The sequence below is a fragment of the Manis javanica genome, chromosome 9 (assembly GCF_040802235.1).
Source record: "Manis javanica isolate MJ-LG chromosome 9, MJ_LKY, whole genome shotgun sequence".
Classification (NCBI taxonomy): Eukaryota; Metazoa; Chordata; class Mammalia; order Pholidota; family Manidae; genus Manis; species Manis javanica.
Window position 1 is genome coordinate 4,497,919 of NC_133164.1, and position 17,257 is coordinate 4,515,175.

The 17,257-nt window shown below is 41.3% G+C and overlaps 1 protein-coding gene across 2 annotated transcripts in view; it reads left to right on the top strand.

The window, feature by feature from the left end:
- NALF1 (NALCN channel auxiliary factor 1) overlaps positions 1-7,521 on the top strand; it is a 535,206-nt gene extending 527,685 nt beyond the window's left edge. Inside the window, exons 3-4 of one of the 2 annotated variants that reach the window (XM_037024981.2) lie at positions 3,596-3,641; positions 5,325-5,459. In XM_037024981.2, coding sequence (XP_036880876.1) covers positions 3,596-3,618 — 23 coding nt within the window. In that variant the 3' untranslated portion in view covers positions 3,619-3,641; positions 5,325-5,459. Of the gene's footprint in view, positions 1-3,595; positions 3,642-5,324 lie in introns of both variants that reach the window. The other variant, XM_037024979.2, reaches the window with a different exon arrangement.
- Positions 7,522-17,257: the final 9,736 nt, after the last annotated feature.

The following is a 17,257-nucleotide window of genomic DNA, read 5'->3' on the forward strand; positions in this document are numbered from 1 at the left end:
CAAATTATCTTAAAGAAATTCTATCAAGAAAGTTTTATAAATTCAAGGCATATAAATTAGTCTAGAGTTTCTAAAACTCAATAATTATATATCTATATAAAACATGTACAGTATATGTATATTAAATACAAAAAAGCAAATGTAGAAGTATACACACATATAATCTCATTGGCAATGTATATGTAAAATTTAAAATAACTACTAAATCAAATAATAAATAACAATGTAAAATATAATTTCACATGCTAAATATAATTTTATATATGAAATCTATAAATTACATGCACACAGTGTATGTGATTTCTTGTTTTTACCTTACTATTTTCTAAACTTTTGCATTCAGAAAAATATTGTAAAGTATATTACTAGCTCAAATACTTGAAAGATGAAGCTCACGTATTCCTGGATTTAAATATGGTAAAGGGTTAATTACTGACATAATGAAAGATTATAATTTAAGTCATAACTTGTGTTTATTTTAAGGATTTCCTTAGGATATTTGGCTTTCCAGTAATTAGATAATATTTTTAATGACCACACTAGAATAATTGTTTTGAGCTTTGCAAAGTAAGGTTTTTTTATGCGTGGTTTTTTTCTAATTGAAAACAGAAAGAAAATTTGAATTACATGTTCTTTAAAGCCCTTCCTAATAATAAATTCTGAATCTACTGTTTATCCCAACTTATATAGGATATAAAATTCATGCTATGTAAGATTTTACTATTTGCCAGGCACTGTTCTAAATAGTTTCTGTGTATTGTTTAGCCCTCCAAAAACTCCATGAGACTGGTACTGTAGGACAGAATAACAGTTGTCATTACTATTATTATTATTCAATATCAAATAGCAGGTAATGATACATTCGAGATTGCAAATGGAACATCTTTTAGACAAAATGTATTAGGACATTTCATTTGCCCTATTTGCTTTTTTTCCTTTCCTGACGTCAATCACTTACATATTTGTGCAATCAGATTATTGTTCAAGGAATTATTTATTTTCATTTGGAAATAAGTTACAGCTCCTTCCAGCGTTGAGAAAGTTAGTCAGCACAGGTAGGCTCCCACGGGGGGCGTGTCTGTGTGCAAGCAGTTCTCCGGGAGGTTCTGGGCACTGCACCTGTGACGGGGTCAGGGGAGAAGGATCCTGCTGAGGGAAAGTATCTGGAGCTGGGGTGGGCTTCAAAGGGGCTCTGATTATTGGAGGCGGCAAGACTGCTGTTTGGGCCAAGGGCAGTTTCTGGGCAACCAGGCGGGACCCCCCTGCAGGCAGCATTCCTGGCTGGAAGAGGGAGCCAGAGATCGGAACAGAGCAGAATGACAGAGAAAGCGCAGTGACATGTTCTAGGCAGACTCAGGGAAGAAATGGTTTTTAGGCATCAATCTAAAAGGATGGGAGAATGGATAGGAGACAACAAGGAAAACCTCTTGGGTACTAGAAAGGAAATTGATGTATGCTGGGGACTTGCTGAAGCTTGGAAAAGTGAGTGCGGGAGCAGCAGAAGAGGAAACCGCGTTAGCGGATTTATAGCAACTCTACAGGTGCAGGAATTGACAGCATATGAACTCCAGCCCTCTCCAAGCTAGCAGTTCCTCTCCCACACCCCAGAGAAGTGTTGGTGTACTTCTTTGAGGAAGGGGACTTATTTTTTGGAGAAAGTTGTTGGACAGGGTGTGCACCAGGAGGCGTTAAGGTAGGGAGACCAAAATGGGTGTTAAATGAGTGTCTTCACACTGAAGTTCGAGACTCCCAGATCCCCAGCTGCCTGCTCCCGTCCTGCTCTCAGAGAACTAGCTGCCTGGCCTTTGCCCAGCTGGACAGATATATTGGATGTTTTCTGAGAAATCTGACCATCCGAAAGCAAAGAATTTTAAAAAGTTTCTCCACCTTAACAGCTCCAGAGGGTCCTACAGTACAGCTGTCAGGCCACAGCCCTTCTTAAAGTGCCCGGATTCCAGTACTTGATAACATGGGCAGGCCGTCAAGAATGCACAGACTTCCCACACACAGAACAAGAGACAGGCAAATGAAGAAGGAAAAAGTGACTTGGGAAAAACAGAGCCTTTGCAGGGAGGAAATAAAACATGACAGATCAAAGTGCTGCAAATATCTCAAAGCGATAAAAAAGAAAATATTACAATTAAGAAATGAGAACAGTCAGTTAAAAAAAAAAGCCAATATTCAGAGTACATAAAAGAACTTTTGGAAATTAAAATGTGGTAGAGAAAAAGAACTCGATAAAATTATTGCAAGATAAAGCTCACCAAATCCTCCAGAAAGCAGAGCAAAGGGATAAAGTGATATAAAATAGGAGAGATGAGAAAAGAGAATTAAAGGACAGGTCCCAAAGGTCCAATTAAATATGGCAGTAATGCTCACACAGATCTGAAGGATAAGAATTCTAAAACTAGAATTCCACATCTAGCCAAACAAATATGAGGTAAGATAAACCCAGTTTTAGGCATAGAGCATCTCATAAATTTGCTCCTATGAGCTTTTCCTCATGAGGATGCTAGATGTCACCATCCACCAACATCGAAAGCAGGCTAGGATGCCACAGATGGGAAATCCACAGGAGGGGGTGGCGGGCACCCCTGAGAGGATGGTTTTTAGACTGGTAGCTGTGCACCAGGCCAAAAGCAACCAGTCCAGTTGGTAAAAGACTCCAAGAAGTATTTCTTCAGGAAGATAAAACTGATAGAACACTGAGTGAGCTGAGACAGCTGGCCAGGTAGTTGGGGTTGAATTAATCACTGCATAGAAAACTCTAAGATAACTGTTAGCTCTAGGAACAACACTGCTATAGGAACACACAACTAAAGTTTGCTGCATGTTTGAGTTGAGAATTGTTTTTAAACATCCTAATAAAGAGAACACTGAATGTTGAATTACCATGGAGGAAGGCAGGGCATATGAACTGGAGAAAGAGGAGAATTAACGTTTTATCCTCACCTGAAGGGGAGTGGTCATCTATGGATTAATGTTAAAAAAAATGAAAGATCAAGAAAAGCATGAAATGGGTTATTTACAGACATGGAGCAAAATATAGAAACAGCTAACAGAGGTGCAGGCATTGACCTCTGAGAAGGAAAGCATTGGGATGGGGAAGGTGGGGGATAATTTTTTCTTTGTAAAATATCTTGCATAATTATTTTGTCATTAACATGCATGCATGTATAACTGAATAAAAACTCACTAAAAATTGGACAGGGGGAAAAGATAATATTAATTTTGTCAGTCAAAAAGAAGAGAGGATTTATTGGCCTGAATGAAGTGCCTTATTCTTTCTGAAATGACTTCAGTCGTAAATGAACAAGCTAGCTTCAGAGTGCCTTTGGGAGTTTCTTATTTGGATGACAGAAACACATTCAGGCTGTTAACATAAAATGCTGGTCTAAATGACCTTTAGATCTCTAGTCTTACAACCTTATCTATACATCTCTTCTTTGTAGAATATGATTTTGGAGAACATAGACTTCAGTAAATGATTGTTCAACCAGTGAGGTATCTTATATGAAAACAGAAAATATCATACAATACGAATATCAGAGCTGCAGACCTCATTAATTCAGTTTTTTTTCCATATTCTATCTAGGAGAAGGTGAAGTTTACCTTTGAATGCCTAAGAAGAAATGAATATTGTAAGCATCATTATAAGGATCTTGGTCATTTCTTTAAAAGAAACTGAAGATTGCAGTGTACAATATGTTTTGTAATAGATTCTTCTTTATTAAACAAATATATGTTGAGTTTATTCATGTAGTAACTGCTTGCTAAGTATCTATTTTGTTCAGGCATTCTAATATATATCAGGAATGCAAAACTGAAAATGCATCATTCTTGCTTTTAAGGTAACAGATGAGTAAAGAAATTCACATGAAAAAGAGCAATTATGACTTACGAAAATAAGAATTGCTCTATTGGAGATTTCACAAAATGCACTAGCATAGCAGCCCAGGAATGTGAATACAAGCTTCACACAGGGAATTTCGTGGGAGCCGAACCTGAAGTATAAGTCGCAGTGACATCTGTGAATTGATGGAGAAAATTCCAGAAAGAAAAAGCAGCCTGACCATTGGTACAGAAGTTGAGTGAAGTAGCACATGTTCTGGGAGGAGCCAGTAGCTTGGGATGTCTGGAGTCCAGAAAGAGAGAGAGAGAGAGAGATGTGAGATTTTATTATTTAGGTGGAGGCAATGAGATGCTATTAATAGCCATGTGTAGCTATAGTAGCCAAATGTTTTGTTATTTCTCTGTGCTGGGCACTCAGCCAAACTTACATACACAATCTTATTTAAGACTCAAAATTACCCTATCCTCATTGTTACATTTTTCAAGTTTGAGAGTCACATGATAAAATTTGTATAAAACCTTCATTCTAACACTGGTGAGAAAATGTTTCAGTCAGGCAGAAAAAAAAAAAAAGATACAAAATGGCTTATGGAGCTAAGTGCAAACATTACATATAATACAGCAAAAAAACAAGGTTGGAAAGATCAAAGATAACCAGTTGCTTTGCTCTTTTCACCATGCTGGAAGTTTCAAAAATGTCCACTTACCAATTGTAAAATAGGAACAATGTATATTTTAAGAGAAAGAAGTGAAAAGGGAAAACAGAAAGGAAAGAAATTCTGTGAGTAGGGAAGAAAAAAGAAGAGTAAGAGAGACTGAGCAAGAGAACAAGAGAAATACTCTGTGCAAGGCGAGGCTGGAGAGGGAGCTGGAAGGGAGGGCCCAGGGGCAGAGAGCCCCCCCGCCGTGGTCGGGGCCAAAGACCGGAAAGGCTTCAATGTAGGGGGTCTTCAGTGGTGTACAGCGAAAGGGAGAATAAGGGATTCATGATATAAATCAAGAGGAAGGGTTACCACTGAACATGCAGATGGCTATGCCCACTCCCCAAGAAAGAGAGAGACGAAGACATGGCAGTGCTTGGGAAACAGGGCCCCAGAGCTACAATATCCGCTATATTTCACTTTTAGCGTAGCTAGTCGGTGTTACTTTATGCATTTGCATCAGTGACTGACATTCCTGTTAAAGAAAAAGATGGCCACATGATTCAGAACCTCAGGTTCTGATTTTGACCTTACGAAATCTTTCATTCTGTATTCACAACCCACAACTTTCATGCTATGACCACCAGGAATATAAAGAGAACACAGTGTGGGACCTAAGAAAGTCCTGGTTCGGGGGCATGGCTGACTATTTACCCAGGTGGTATCGCCCCGACTCTCACACACTGGTTTACTGCCTGTGAGAGTTTGAGGGTGAGCCCCTTAAAGCCGCAGCGTCCCTCCGGCTAACTGTCCACTGTCTTGGTCCCACAGGGCTCTACGAAACCTTCCTCACCACCAAGGAACCAGAATGCTGTGATGTCAGGGGAGAAGAGCGCTCCGACAGCCCGTCCGAAGGGGCGGTGGGAAGGGGGGGCTCCTGCCGCAGGACGTCGCCCACAGTTTCATCAGCAACAAGACTGGGCAGCAGACTCAGGCTCTGTGTCCTCGTACTGATTCTCCTGCATACGGTCCTCACGGCCTCGGCGGCCCACAACACCACGGCGCTGAGCCTCGGGGGCATCAACACGCTGGACGAGAGCTCGGCCAGTGAGGAGTAGGCGCAGCGCCCTGGGCAGCCGCTGCCCCCCTCCACCCGCCCCGCCAGCACCCAGCCGCGCCAGGCCCAGCAGACTGGGTGCCTCGGCCCTCCAGTCCCTTCCTGCAAGGCCTTTGGGGTAAAATCGAAGATGGGCCTGAATCCAAACAAGGACACAACTGCAGCTTTTTGTGGACTAAAAAGGCTGTAAAGTGACTTAAATTTCTCACACCATTTTATACACTGTGTTTTAATGTTTGGAGGTTTTATTTGCTTTCGTTTTGACTTGGGTTTGTTTGTTTGTTTATTTTTTGCACTTGTTAATACAGGATTTATTTCGGGGGATGGTTTCTCAGAGGTAAACTAAGTCTTTTCACTGTCTCTCTCTCTATATATATATTTCTAGTCATTGTGTGTGTTCATCAGATAGTTCTGTCTCTCTGTCCTGTCAGTTTCTATTAGAGGAATGATTGCTATGGCCTCACGCTATGGCAAAAATATGAAGACAAAAAAAATCATAAAAAACAAAAAAGCCAAAAAAAAAAGAAAACAACAAAAAGAATAAAAAAATTCCCTAGCCCTCCCTCCTCCCTGCGGACCCCGCAGCCCCCACCCGCCCTCCCCGGCGCCCCCGCCCGAGCAGACACCACCGCTTGCTTCTGTCTGTGCAGCCCCCGTGGCTGGGCGTGCACGCTCCGGGGGGCCTCCGTGCACGCTCCAGGGGGGCCCCCCCGAGCCGCCGTCACAAACCCGCAACGGAGCAGAGCGAGGGGACCCCCTTTTTAGCTGAACAAACAGTGCTCTCCGTAATAGGTGGATCAGGCAGTTAACACATTTTTATGTTGAAAACTAAATAAAAGTAAAGAAAACTACCATGAGCTTCGTTGCTCCAGCTCTCATGCCCCGAGGCCCAGTCCTTCTTTGCTGGCCAGGTGGCCAAGAGGCCGCCTGGAGTCAAGATGCGGGCGCCTAGGAAGTCCTTTCTTGGAGACAGGTGGGCTGTCATTACAATTTCAGTTCTGCTGCGGTAACACACGGGAGCACCTCCCGGCCATTGCAATGGGAGCATAGACCCTGGGGACGCAGATCTGGGTTTCTTTTCCACTTTTATTGTCGTGGAGCAATGGTAGAGATGCCAACACCTTCAGTAGCCAGAATATATTCCATTTTATCCCACTGTTTCCCCCAACAGACGGTTTTAAATTAATCCAGATAAAGTTATGCAATTCTGCATTATTGCAAAATAAGAACTTGTTTAAAAAGAAGGAGGGTAGCCATTTTCATTCAAGTGCAAAAACGTCATCACTCTCCGTGCTCCAGATAGTTGAAGAACAGAGGAGAAATCTGGTCGCTGTTTGCATTTTTTCTTTCTGTGGGAACATTTCACCCGCTGAGCGCATATGAATTTGCTTTCTCAAAAAGGCTTTTATGAGTTTACAGTAGAATCAGTGGAAGGAAGAGTTAATAAGGGCTGTTTTTAAAAAAACAAAACATAATTTTAAAAAAACCACTTTGCATTCCTTCCTATTCTTTACACTTGGGAAGTGCACTTCAGATATGTTTGCTGTGTAACTGGGAGATGACGGAAAACCATAGAAAAGGTCCTCTTAGCGAACAAAATTTAGTTACTAACTTTATAGCTATGAAATTCCCCGAGGCATCAGTTTTTGTTCAAACAATCTTTAATCTCTGCATCATACTTAACCCTGCGACATGCGTTACAGTATGCATATTTTGTTTTGAATAAAAAAATGTTTTGTTCCAGTCTGTTAAGAATATTCAAAAAATAATAAAGGTATTGCTTAATAAAATTGCTAGAATTGTTTAGCAGTACATGCACAAATATTTTACTAGATTCTTTGTTTTAATAGTGTTTTGTTGAGACTGGAAAATCCTAAAATGGTCTGCGCAAATACAAAAAACACCAAAAATGCAAAACTCTCCAGTTTTTGTTCCTTTTTTAAAAATTGTTTTTTTATTTTTCATGCAAATGGAAACACATTCACACGTGCAGAAATACACAAGTATACACAAAGGCACGGTGTTTTTAATTTATGCAACAATGGTGCTTTTTCTGTGGACACGGGTGGGTGGGGAGGCTCTTCAGGGGCACTGAATTGTCACACGTGTGAAACACTGGTAGAAACGAGCATTTCGAAAGCCTGACTGTGGTGAAATATAAATTTCAGTGGAGTTGGGAAATGAGAAAAGGAGGGGGGCAGTGATGGCGAGTGGGACAGCAGAGGCTCATGAGAAGAATTTAGTAGGTAAGCTCTTTTTCAATGAACCTGTTAATGGCTTCAAGATATATGGCCAGGGAGAAAATGTGTTCTGACCTTTTATCTACCGTTGCTGTGCAAAAAACACTCCAGAGTCTGTTTCTTCAGTGTTCCTCATGCTTCGTGCCAGAGGTATTTCCATTTTTTCAGGAAAATGATACACCAATACAGATGCAAGTTCCACCCACTCTCATAATAAGAAGATACTGTTCCTAGACACTGGACAAAATGACAAAAACCAGTATCCCTTAACAACATTGGGTTCCATTGTCTCTTAATATCTTTGGCAACTGGTTAAAGTTTCCTCAAAATATAGGGGGCTGGGAGGTTCCACATGACCACGTTTTAGCTTTAGTTTTGGGAAAATGGCAGCTGAAAGAGAGAAGACAAAAACCACCACTACTTTACGTGAGAGGTCAGCCCTCCGGAAGACAATGTCACGAGTTGGGAGAAACCGTGCAGAACTGAGTTATAAATATGAAACTATAATATAGGTACACAAGGGAGGGGAGGGAGGAAAGGGGAACGAGTCTTTCTCTCCAATGAGTCACCCAGTGTTGGAATAATCTGTAATTCTGATGATTTCTTTTTCTTACCATATACATTTATTCTTACCCTGTGAGCATGACCTCAGTACCTAGTACCTATTGTTATAAATGTGTAACAGCTTCCCTATGGTATTTCCACCGACACCGTGAACTAAAGCAGCCTTTCCTGGGGTCAGCCGAAGAATCCCTCAGGAAATGATTGCCTCATAACGTCAAGAACCAGCCATTCCAGATGCCAATCTCCCTACACAGCCACTGATTACTCGCAATAGTTTACCAACTTCATCGATATGCGCATCTTAATTCCGACACAAGAAATTCAGACCCTGAGACTTTGTAATCACCATCTTGTTCTGTTTTTCTCCTGGCAGATATTCACTGCAGACTGGATAATGAATTACGACACTAAAACAACGATTTCTGACAGCAAGCTGAAAACCGAGAAAATAAAATCCACAAACATGTAGGACAGATTCCCCCGTGTTTAATACTTTTTTTCTGTGATAGAGGAATTCCAGCCTGTGAAATATTTTGATACTGCAAAACCAAATGTCAAATAGGTGGAGTTAGGTGTTATCTCAGCGCATTTGCATTCAGTGATGCATTATAGTGACTTCTCTCTCATTGAAGAGATAGTATGGTTCCCTTTGCCCACAACACAGGAAGTGAAAGTTGTTCTTTTAAATGGTATCATTACAGAAAATGGAATTCAGTTCCTCACCAATGAGTTAGTACCATTAAGTACTAAAACCTGCAGTCATTAAAATAAGAAGGCTGGCAGGCAGCAAGAAAAAAAAGACAGGAAAGAAGGAAGGAAATAAAAATGGATTTTTATACAAGTAAGTAAGAACATCATTTTTGCCAGGAAAATAAATAAATAAAAGATGTAGTTGGGTGTCCAAACCACATGCCAAACACCTGAACTGGCAGATGACGTTTGGTGTCTGGACAACATTAAAACCCTGAACCGTCTGAGGTACAGTTTTTCTTCTTTCTTGGTAACAACCAAACTAACTGTATTCTTGCAATTGGAAGCATTCATTCAGCACATTAAAGATGCATCTTGATTTTACTGAAATGGCAGACAAGCATTTGATTATGTATGCATGCACATGTATATATAAGGAGAATATATGTGTAAGTATATATTCTTACAACATAAGATAACAATAACATAAGTAAGCTTATGTTATTGACTACATTAACAGCACCCACAGTATTATGATGAGCAATTTCTGTTTTTTTGCTAAGGTTGGAACAGCATGCTCATTGAGAAAATATACCTACTTTCATGTGGAAAAGAGACTCTTAAATTATCTCAATTAAAGAAGGAATAATGATTTTTAAATAACCAGAATCTTCTCCATCTTCCAAGCATTAATGTTTAGAAAAAATTGAACATGGCATGTAGGTACTGGGCGGTAATGAATACCAAGTCTAAGTGAGAGAAAGGAAAAAATTTGAGCATAAAGCATGATCTCCACTCATTTATAAGGGCTATTCAAGCTGCTTCAGATCCTAGAAATGCTCCAAATAATGATAAAATGTATAGCCAATCCTCTCAGTCTTGGAATAAAACTTCAGGCATGAAACCAAATATGAAGTATGTCCTTTGCTCTTGACATACTTCAGGCCTGACACACAGCATTCAGATTAGAGTTAAGTATAAATCACCTGGCTGTTACCCAAGGCCACACAGGTGGGTACTATAGAGAGTCTACAGCACAGTAAGAATATTAGTTCTCAAACACGCTTGGGGAGTATTAGTGTTTTTCTGCAAATTCAAAGATACTTACAAAATCACTAAGTTTCAAATTCAAAAAAATTAAAAACTATAAAAAGTGCTATCCAATGCCTGAAGGCGCATTTCCCCACATTTCATTTTGCTTCGCTCCTTGGCTGCTCCCGCGGTCAGTATTTTTGATGTCAAGAAGAGGTCAATGGGAACATCTTGATGAAATACCTAAAGAGGAAATGTCAGTATTATGGGTTTTTTAATTTCCTTTTTTTACTGAAAGAAGATTAGAGGCACAGAATCTTAGGGGTCAAGTCACAGTTTGGAGGATCAGTCTGACACCTCCTACCCTGTGTCCCACGGAGGCCAGTGATATATTTGAGCATGATATCTCATGACGTGAAAACACCCCGTGGGACCACTTGACACGTAAATGAGATAAACGATGAGAATGTGCCTGGACCCAGCGGGATCCTCACCCACAGGCAGAGATGATAAGTGCTCATCCGTGGGGGAAGCAGTCTGCCCAAGGATGGGACTGCAGCAGAAGGTCTCCAGGGCTGCCGACTGCATTGGTCTATCTCTTCACAATATACTTAGAAACACTTCACATCTTTAAATGAGCTCATTGACCACCGATGAATTTTCAAGACAGTTTGAAAAAATCTACAAATATAAAATTAGAATAAAACACTTGGACTGTAAGGTAAATAGCTTTTGTTTCTTTAGAAGTCTCCATCCCAAAAAGCACTGACGGAAAGCCAAAGCTGAAATTTATAGGAATCAAGAGATGGTCACATACACAAGTGTGGATTGATTTAAAATGGTAGTAGGAACAATGACATGACCTCAAAGTTGTCTTTAGATTACTTGTGCACTTAAAAATAAGTGTAAATCTCAGGTGCCTTGGCTTCTGTAAGCAAAAACAACACAATGGTAAAAAACTTTTTCAGAATGAATAAATTGAAGTGGTATCTGTTTTGTCTTAAATTGATACTATCATTGTCCTGAAGTGAAATCACAGTGAAAAAACGTAGGAAACTTGAGAGAAGTTTTTGGTCAAGTCTAAGTAAATGAATTAAGCAGGATTCTTGATTAACCTTTCTCATTTCATTCATGTTTCTCTCTCTCCCCCTTCTACCCAGCTACTAGATATTTTAATGCATCTGCATATATTTTACCAACTCCATATCCTTAGATATGACCATAACAAATATCCTCAAAAGCTTTTGCATTCACAACTGTAATTGAAAAGCCAGACTATGGATATTGATCCATGGGGCAGACTCTTGGTCTATGGATATAGAAACAGTGACTGTTTCTCCTAAAAATCCCAGCTCCTTGCAAAACTGGTTGTTTCAAGATTCCAGTTGTCTGAGAACTAGCTAACTATTGGTTAGCTTGTTCTGAAAAGCAAATTGCAACATATGTCCATTTCTCATTGACTAATTCATTGCAACATAGCATAAAAGTAAATGAACATTAAAACAAAAGTTAAATTCCATGTGAACGTTAGAGAAAGTCTGAAGATTATATACTGTCTTTACTTTTCTTCCCTTCCTCACTATGATTTTTATTATGATATCATGATACACATCTTAACGTCTGCACTGACACTTCATATGCCATATTCCCATTTGTCATAAATTTGCTGATGGTGTGTGATATATTAAAAATAAGGAGAACTATGTGTATATAAATTATCTTAAACTCTTTTTCTGAATTCACTCAGATACAATTTTTAAGTAAATAGAAACATGGAACAAAAGCATGAATACCAGCCAACTCTAAAAAAACAAGAATGAAGTGAAAACAGATTTCACTACACCATGGGGTCATATGCTAGCAGTTGGAGAGGTGCTTTAGTTCTTAAGCTGCAAATTCTGAAGTGATTAAAACTCTAAACATTAAAAAGACACAAAAGCCACTGGAAAGGTTTGCGCATGCCTCGTTTCTCTGGTTAGCTAGATTACTCACGTTAGGTAAATTTGCTTTTTCTATCACTATTACTATTGACCCAACTGACTCCTCTCAGAATGGACGTGGCCAAACTCCTTTACGCAAATATGTATATTAGGTTTGATTATTTTTTTGATGACCTTTTTCATTCTTGGCTCTATCTGTATGAGAAGCCAGAGCGGCACAGTTGAGGTAATAAGTCCTCCTGACTTTGTCAGCCCGTCAAGAAGGCCAGGGGACCAGACCAGTGGCCTGGAGGCGGTTCAGATGCCTGGGATCGGTCCAGCGGTCCTCTCGGCTCACCAGCTCAGCACCTCCGTTCTTGATGTTCCAGGCAAACCACGTGTTGAATCGGCACTGCAAACATGGCTATTGCTGAGCCACTCGCCAAGGATCACACTCTTTAAGGACACCAGAAATATTTCTATTGTTTGCTTCTCCTCAATCTAAGGGGCACATAAAAATGAGTGGTAAATGAAATCGAACAGCGACCAAGTGGGCACTGAGCTCTCCCACTGCCGAGGACGGACAGCCTGTTCTGAAGCTGCAATTTCATTGAAATTTCCAGAAAGGGGAAAAAACCAAAGATTAAAATCAATACCAAATGCCGTTCATTTTAGGAAGAGTACGTATATCTTACATTTCTGCGTATTCATTATTTAAAACAGATGTAGAAACTGCTTACATGCATGATGCTCATCCACTTACTGGGCAAAACTTATTGAGTAGCCTCCGTGTCATTGAGACCAAGCTAGGCTTTGCAGAAACAGCCCCCAGGGAGAATTTTCAGTCTTCCAGGAGTTCCTAGTCTGGTGTGGGAGAGGAACATACCGTCGTCATGCAGATGTGAGGGAAGCGTGACCCACTGGAAGCACTCTGGAAGCATTTAACTCTGTTTGGCAGAAAATGTTTCACAGGTAAAGTGACATCTTAAAACCAAATATGAATTCATCCAGTAAAGGACAGATAGCTTTGGGCTGTATCTTCACCTGGGCACTAATTCTTCCACAAAGCCTCCGCTTCCCTGACCTAATTACTTTTCAAAGTCTCCATCTCCAAATACTGCCTGTCACACTGGCGATGACGGTTTCAACACATGCATTTTGGGGGGGCATATTCAGTCCATAGCAGTAACTGGGGGACATCTGCAAACTAGAAGGGGGTCTTTCCTAGACACTGGATCTGCCAGCACCTTAATCTTGGACTTCCCAGCCTCCAAGACTGCCGAAAATCAATGTTTGTTGTTTAAGACACTCATTCTATGGTAATTTGTTACAACAGCCCAAAACTGACTAAGACAGAAGGCAACAAATTTTGCAAATAAAAATAGAGAAAAGTAGTAAAGCCAAAGGTTTGTTTTATGAAGTGATGCGGTGCCAGCTTGTCTCTGCCACTGGAAGCTCCAGAGAACTATGGCCGTAAGAGGACCCGGCGGGCAGAGTAATAACAAACCACGAGGTTCCCCGTTGAGTCTGAGCAGGTGGAGACATTCAATGACAACTTTAAAACTTTAAATAAATAAGTGCACTCAGGGACATTAAGGCATAGCAGCAAACACGTTTTTGGAAATTTTTTAAATCTGATTTTTGAACTAAAACATCAAGTGCTAAAGTGTTGTGGAGGCCTGAATATGTGACTTAGAAGATCAGTCAGGAGAATGATTCCATGCTGTGGAAAATAAATGAAAAGATAGAAATCATGATGGCAAAGCTAGGGGACTTTAAGGAGAGAGTCATAAGACTTAAGAAGAAGAGTAGTGACAATTAATCAAGTAATAGAAGAAAATTTCCCTCTGGGGAAGGAAGAATTGAGTCGGAGAATTGAAAGGGATCACTGAGTTCCAGACACAAATAATAAGAAAAGACAAACATTTAGCATAGTCTTGGTTCTAAATCTCTAAGCTCCAAGGATAAACAAAAATCCTTATTAATGAATGCAGAGTGAGAAAAATGAGTGTTCTTATATTGTTATTTTTATGTTTTGCCTAATGTTCTCCACTATTTTACATGCAATCAATGGATTTATCATTACAATGAAAATGCATGCTATTTTAATACAGATTAATATAAACTTTTAATACAGTTAGTAGCATGGTGAGATCAGCAAGAGTCGGACGGACATGGCCTTTTTGGCCTATGGCCTCTGTAATGGGGTTACCTTGTTGAAGCCCCAATTTATTCATCTATAAAGTGGGGATATTGTATTGCAGAAGTGTATTTAGTATTGAGTGATTGGTTAATTTAACATACATGTACTGAGCCCCCTCTCAATGGAAGTCCTTGTGCTAAGCTCAGGGCATACGGCGGTGAACAATTCAAATCTAATCACTTTCTCCAGGAGGGCAGAAGCATAGACCATAGAGGTACAGACAGATGTTATGCGAGTAAATGTGTTGCCAACTGCTTATCACAACGGCCATAACCTCCTAGAGAGGGGCACAGGGTCAGCACAGGGCGGCCTCAGGCCAAGTCCTGCTGTTTCCTTTCTCTGTACATTCAGTGAGCAAGGAATGGGTTTTACATTTTTAAATGGTTGAAAAAGTTGAAAAATGTTAGACCTCCTGTTGTGTTCTGACCACAGTAAAAAGAAAGATAAAAAATGGTTAAGAAAATATTTTGTGACATATGAAAAAAAAAATAGGTGAAATTCAAATTTCAGCTTCCATAAATATAGTTTTATTGGCAAGCAACTCCATCCCCTCACGCACCGCCCTTGACTGCTTCAATATTATTACGGCGGCTTTGAGTGGTTACAACAGACTTTCCGGGGCTGAGATACATAGTAGCTACATCTTTGTGGAGAAAGTTTGCCAACCTCTGGAATAGATAAAACACAGAGACTGAGGAGAAGAGTGGAACCCTGACCAGCTGGAGGCCTGGGCAGGAGACAACTCACAGGAGGTGTTTACGAAGTGGTAAGGTGTCCATAGGGGCTGTAATTATTACTATGCTAGAATTCCAGCCCCAACTTGTACCATCACGTCTATAAGAAAATGCATTAAATATTCCAGCCAAACAGCTGTACTCATAAGTAATTCTCTTTATTTAAAAAATAGTTCTAGGTAAAGAAAAAAAACAAGTTTATGAAAAATAATGAATATCTCTTTATGCTTCTGTTGATACCTAGAGAATAATTAGCTGCCCACTGGTAAAGAGAGAATTATGAGCAAATGTTGGCAGAGCGATTTTTCTACTCTGAATGCACAGTCAGCTGTAGGACTGTGTTACAAGATTATGGGCCAAAAGAAATGCTAGATTGAGCCAAATGGGCCATTCTGTTCCAGGTTAGTCAAATCGGAAGGGACTTATCTTGGCAAGATTATAAAGCAAATTAGTTAAGAGGATATTTTCAAGGTAGGGAACACTGCGATCACTATTGAATTTTATGAGTTGGGCACTTTTCTAAATACAAATGCTGCTTTGAAATTTCAATCAGCTGTTAATTATCCATGATAATGGGAGAGAAAATAAATAGAGATATTCTAACAGCATGAATAGCCCCGAGTCCTTTTTGGGTGACTTTGGTAGACACTCTGTATTTCCGGTACCTGGCCCAACTTAACAGTGACATTTGCTTAATATTAAAAATTATATTTCCTGGGCCCTAACAAATGATGGCAGGGAGGTGTCATTTAGAAACAGCTTGAGAGAAGCTGTCCTTGAATTTAAAATGCGCTGTCATACTACATCAAAGAGGATAATTTCTGGAAATATTTTTTTAAAGTAGAATATTTGTAGCTGGCAATATTTGCCACATGAGCAGAACACCAGCTTGGCCCCAAAGGGAAGTTCTGGGTTTGCTTGGTGGCTTCCTTTGGCCTAGTGCCAAAATATTTCACGTGGCCTGAAGTTCCCCGTGACATCGCCACGTCTCAGGTCTTGACCCCACGTACTGCTCCTTATGCCTCCCTGAAACCTTTCTGCTCTGAGAGCTGAAGCAGGAACTTTCTTGACAGGAGAGGGTAAATACTGGGGCAGAGCAAAACAGAAGGACCAGAAAAGCTCATGTGTTGAGTTGGCTGTGATCAGATAGAAACAAAAGGCGATTCCCCGAAGGCCAGGGTGGTGGGAACACTCTGCAGGGAGCCTCACGTGGCCCCTCTTCCCTGTCTCGCTGTTCTGGCCAGTCCCACACCCGCCCTCCCACTTGCCTGTCAGCATCCCATCCCTGACCGACCTCTCTCCACATTTGTACTCGGGATGCTGGCAGCACCAGAAGAAACAATTATGCAGTGACGCCGTTTGGTGCCATTGCAGATACAGGACGTCTGACCGTGACCACGCAGCCTCCTGCCTGAGGTGATTTCCAACAGGCTTTCCCTTCTCAGACCGCGGGCTTTCCGATTACCCCCTTGATTTCAGCAAATGACTTCACCTTTCACTTCTCAGGGAAAAGCAACCATCACAGGAGAGGTTTATCACTTTCCGTCCCTCGTGATGGCCGTCCACGTGTACCCGAACACTCATGCCACACACGTCGAGTCTTGCCTTGCCTCCTGTGAAAGAGGTATCTGTCCCTGCCTAGAGAGACCCCCTCTGCTCTCAGGACACTGTCCCCCCAGACAGCTTCAGGGACTTGGCCCTCCTGATGAGTCTGTCCCTCACGTCCTTAGCTGTTCCCTCTCGACTGGCTTCTTCTAAGCACGGAAGCGTTCTTCAAACTCCATCTTAAAATAAGCACGTGACCCCACTAGCTGGAGCTCTGCCTCCTCCCCTGCACTGACTTCCCAAAGGCTTGTTCATGCTAGCTATCTCTGCCTCCCCACCTTCCTGTCCTGCTCCCGCCCCTGAAAGCCACCGTCTGCCCTTTGGCTTTAGTGCAGTGCTTCTCACTGGGGTCCCCAATGACTTCCCGGTCGATAAACCCAGGGGACACTTGCAGCTCCATCTTTCTTGACCTTTCTGCAGCCCTTGGTCACTCCCTACTTCTTGACATACTTCCTCTCTCGCCTCTGTGACCTCAGACCCTTCTGACTGCTCCCCTTCCTTTCGCAGCCGGTCCTCCCCCACCTCCTTTCTTGCTTCCTCCACCCGCTCAGCCCCCCTCAGGTTCCTGCCTTGACCCCTCCCGCCTCACAGCGCCCCTGGGAGCTCACGCCCCTGGGACTGCACGACTAACAAGCTGGTAACTTGCAGTCTGACTGAAAT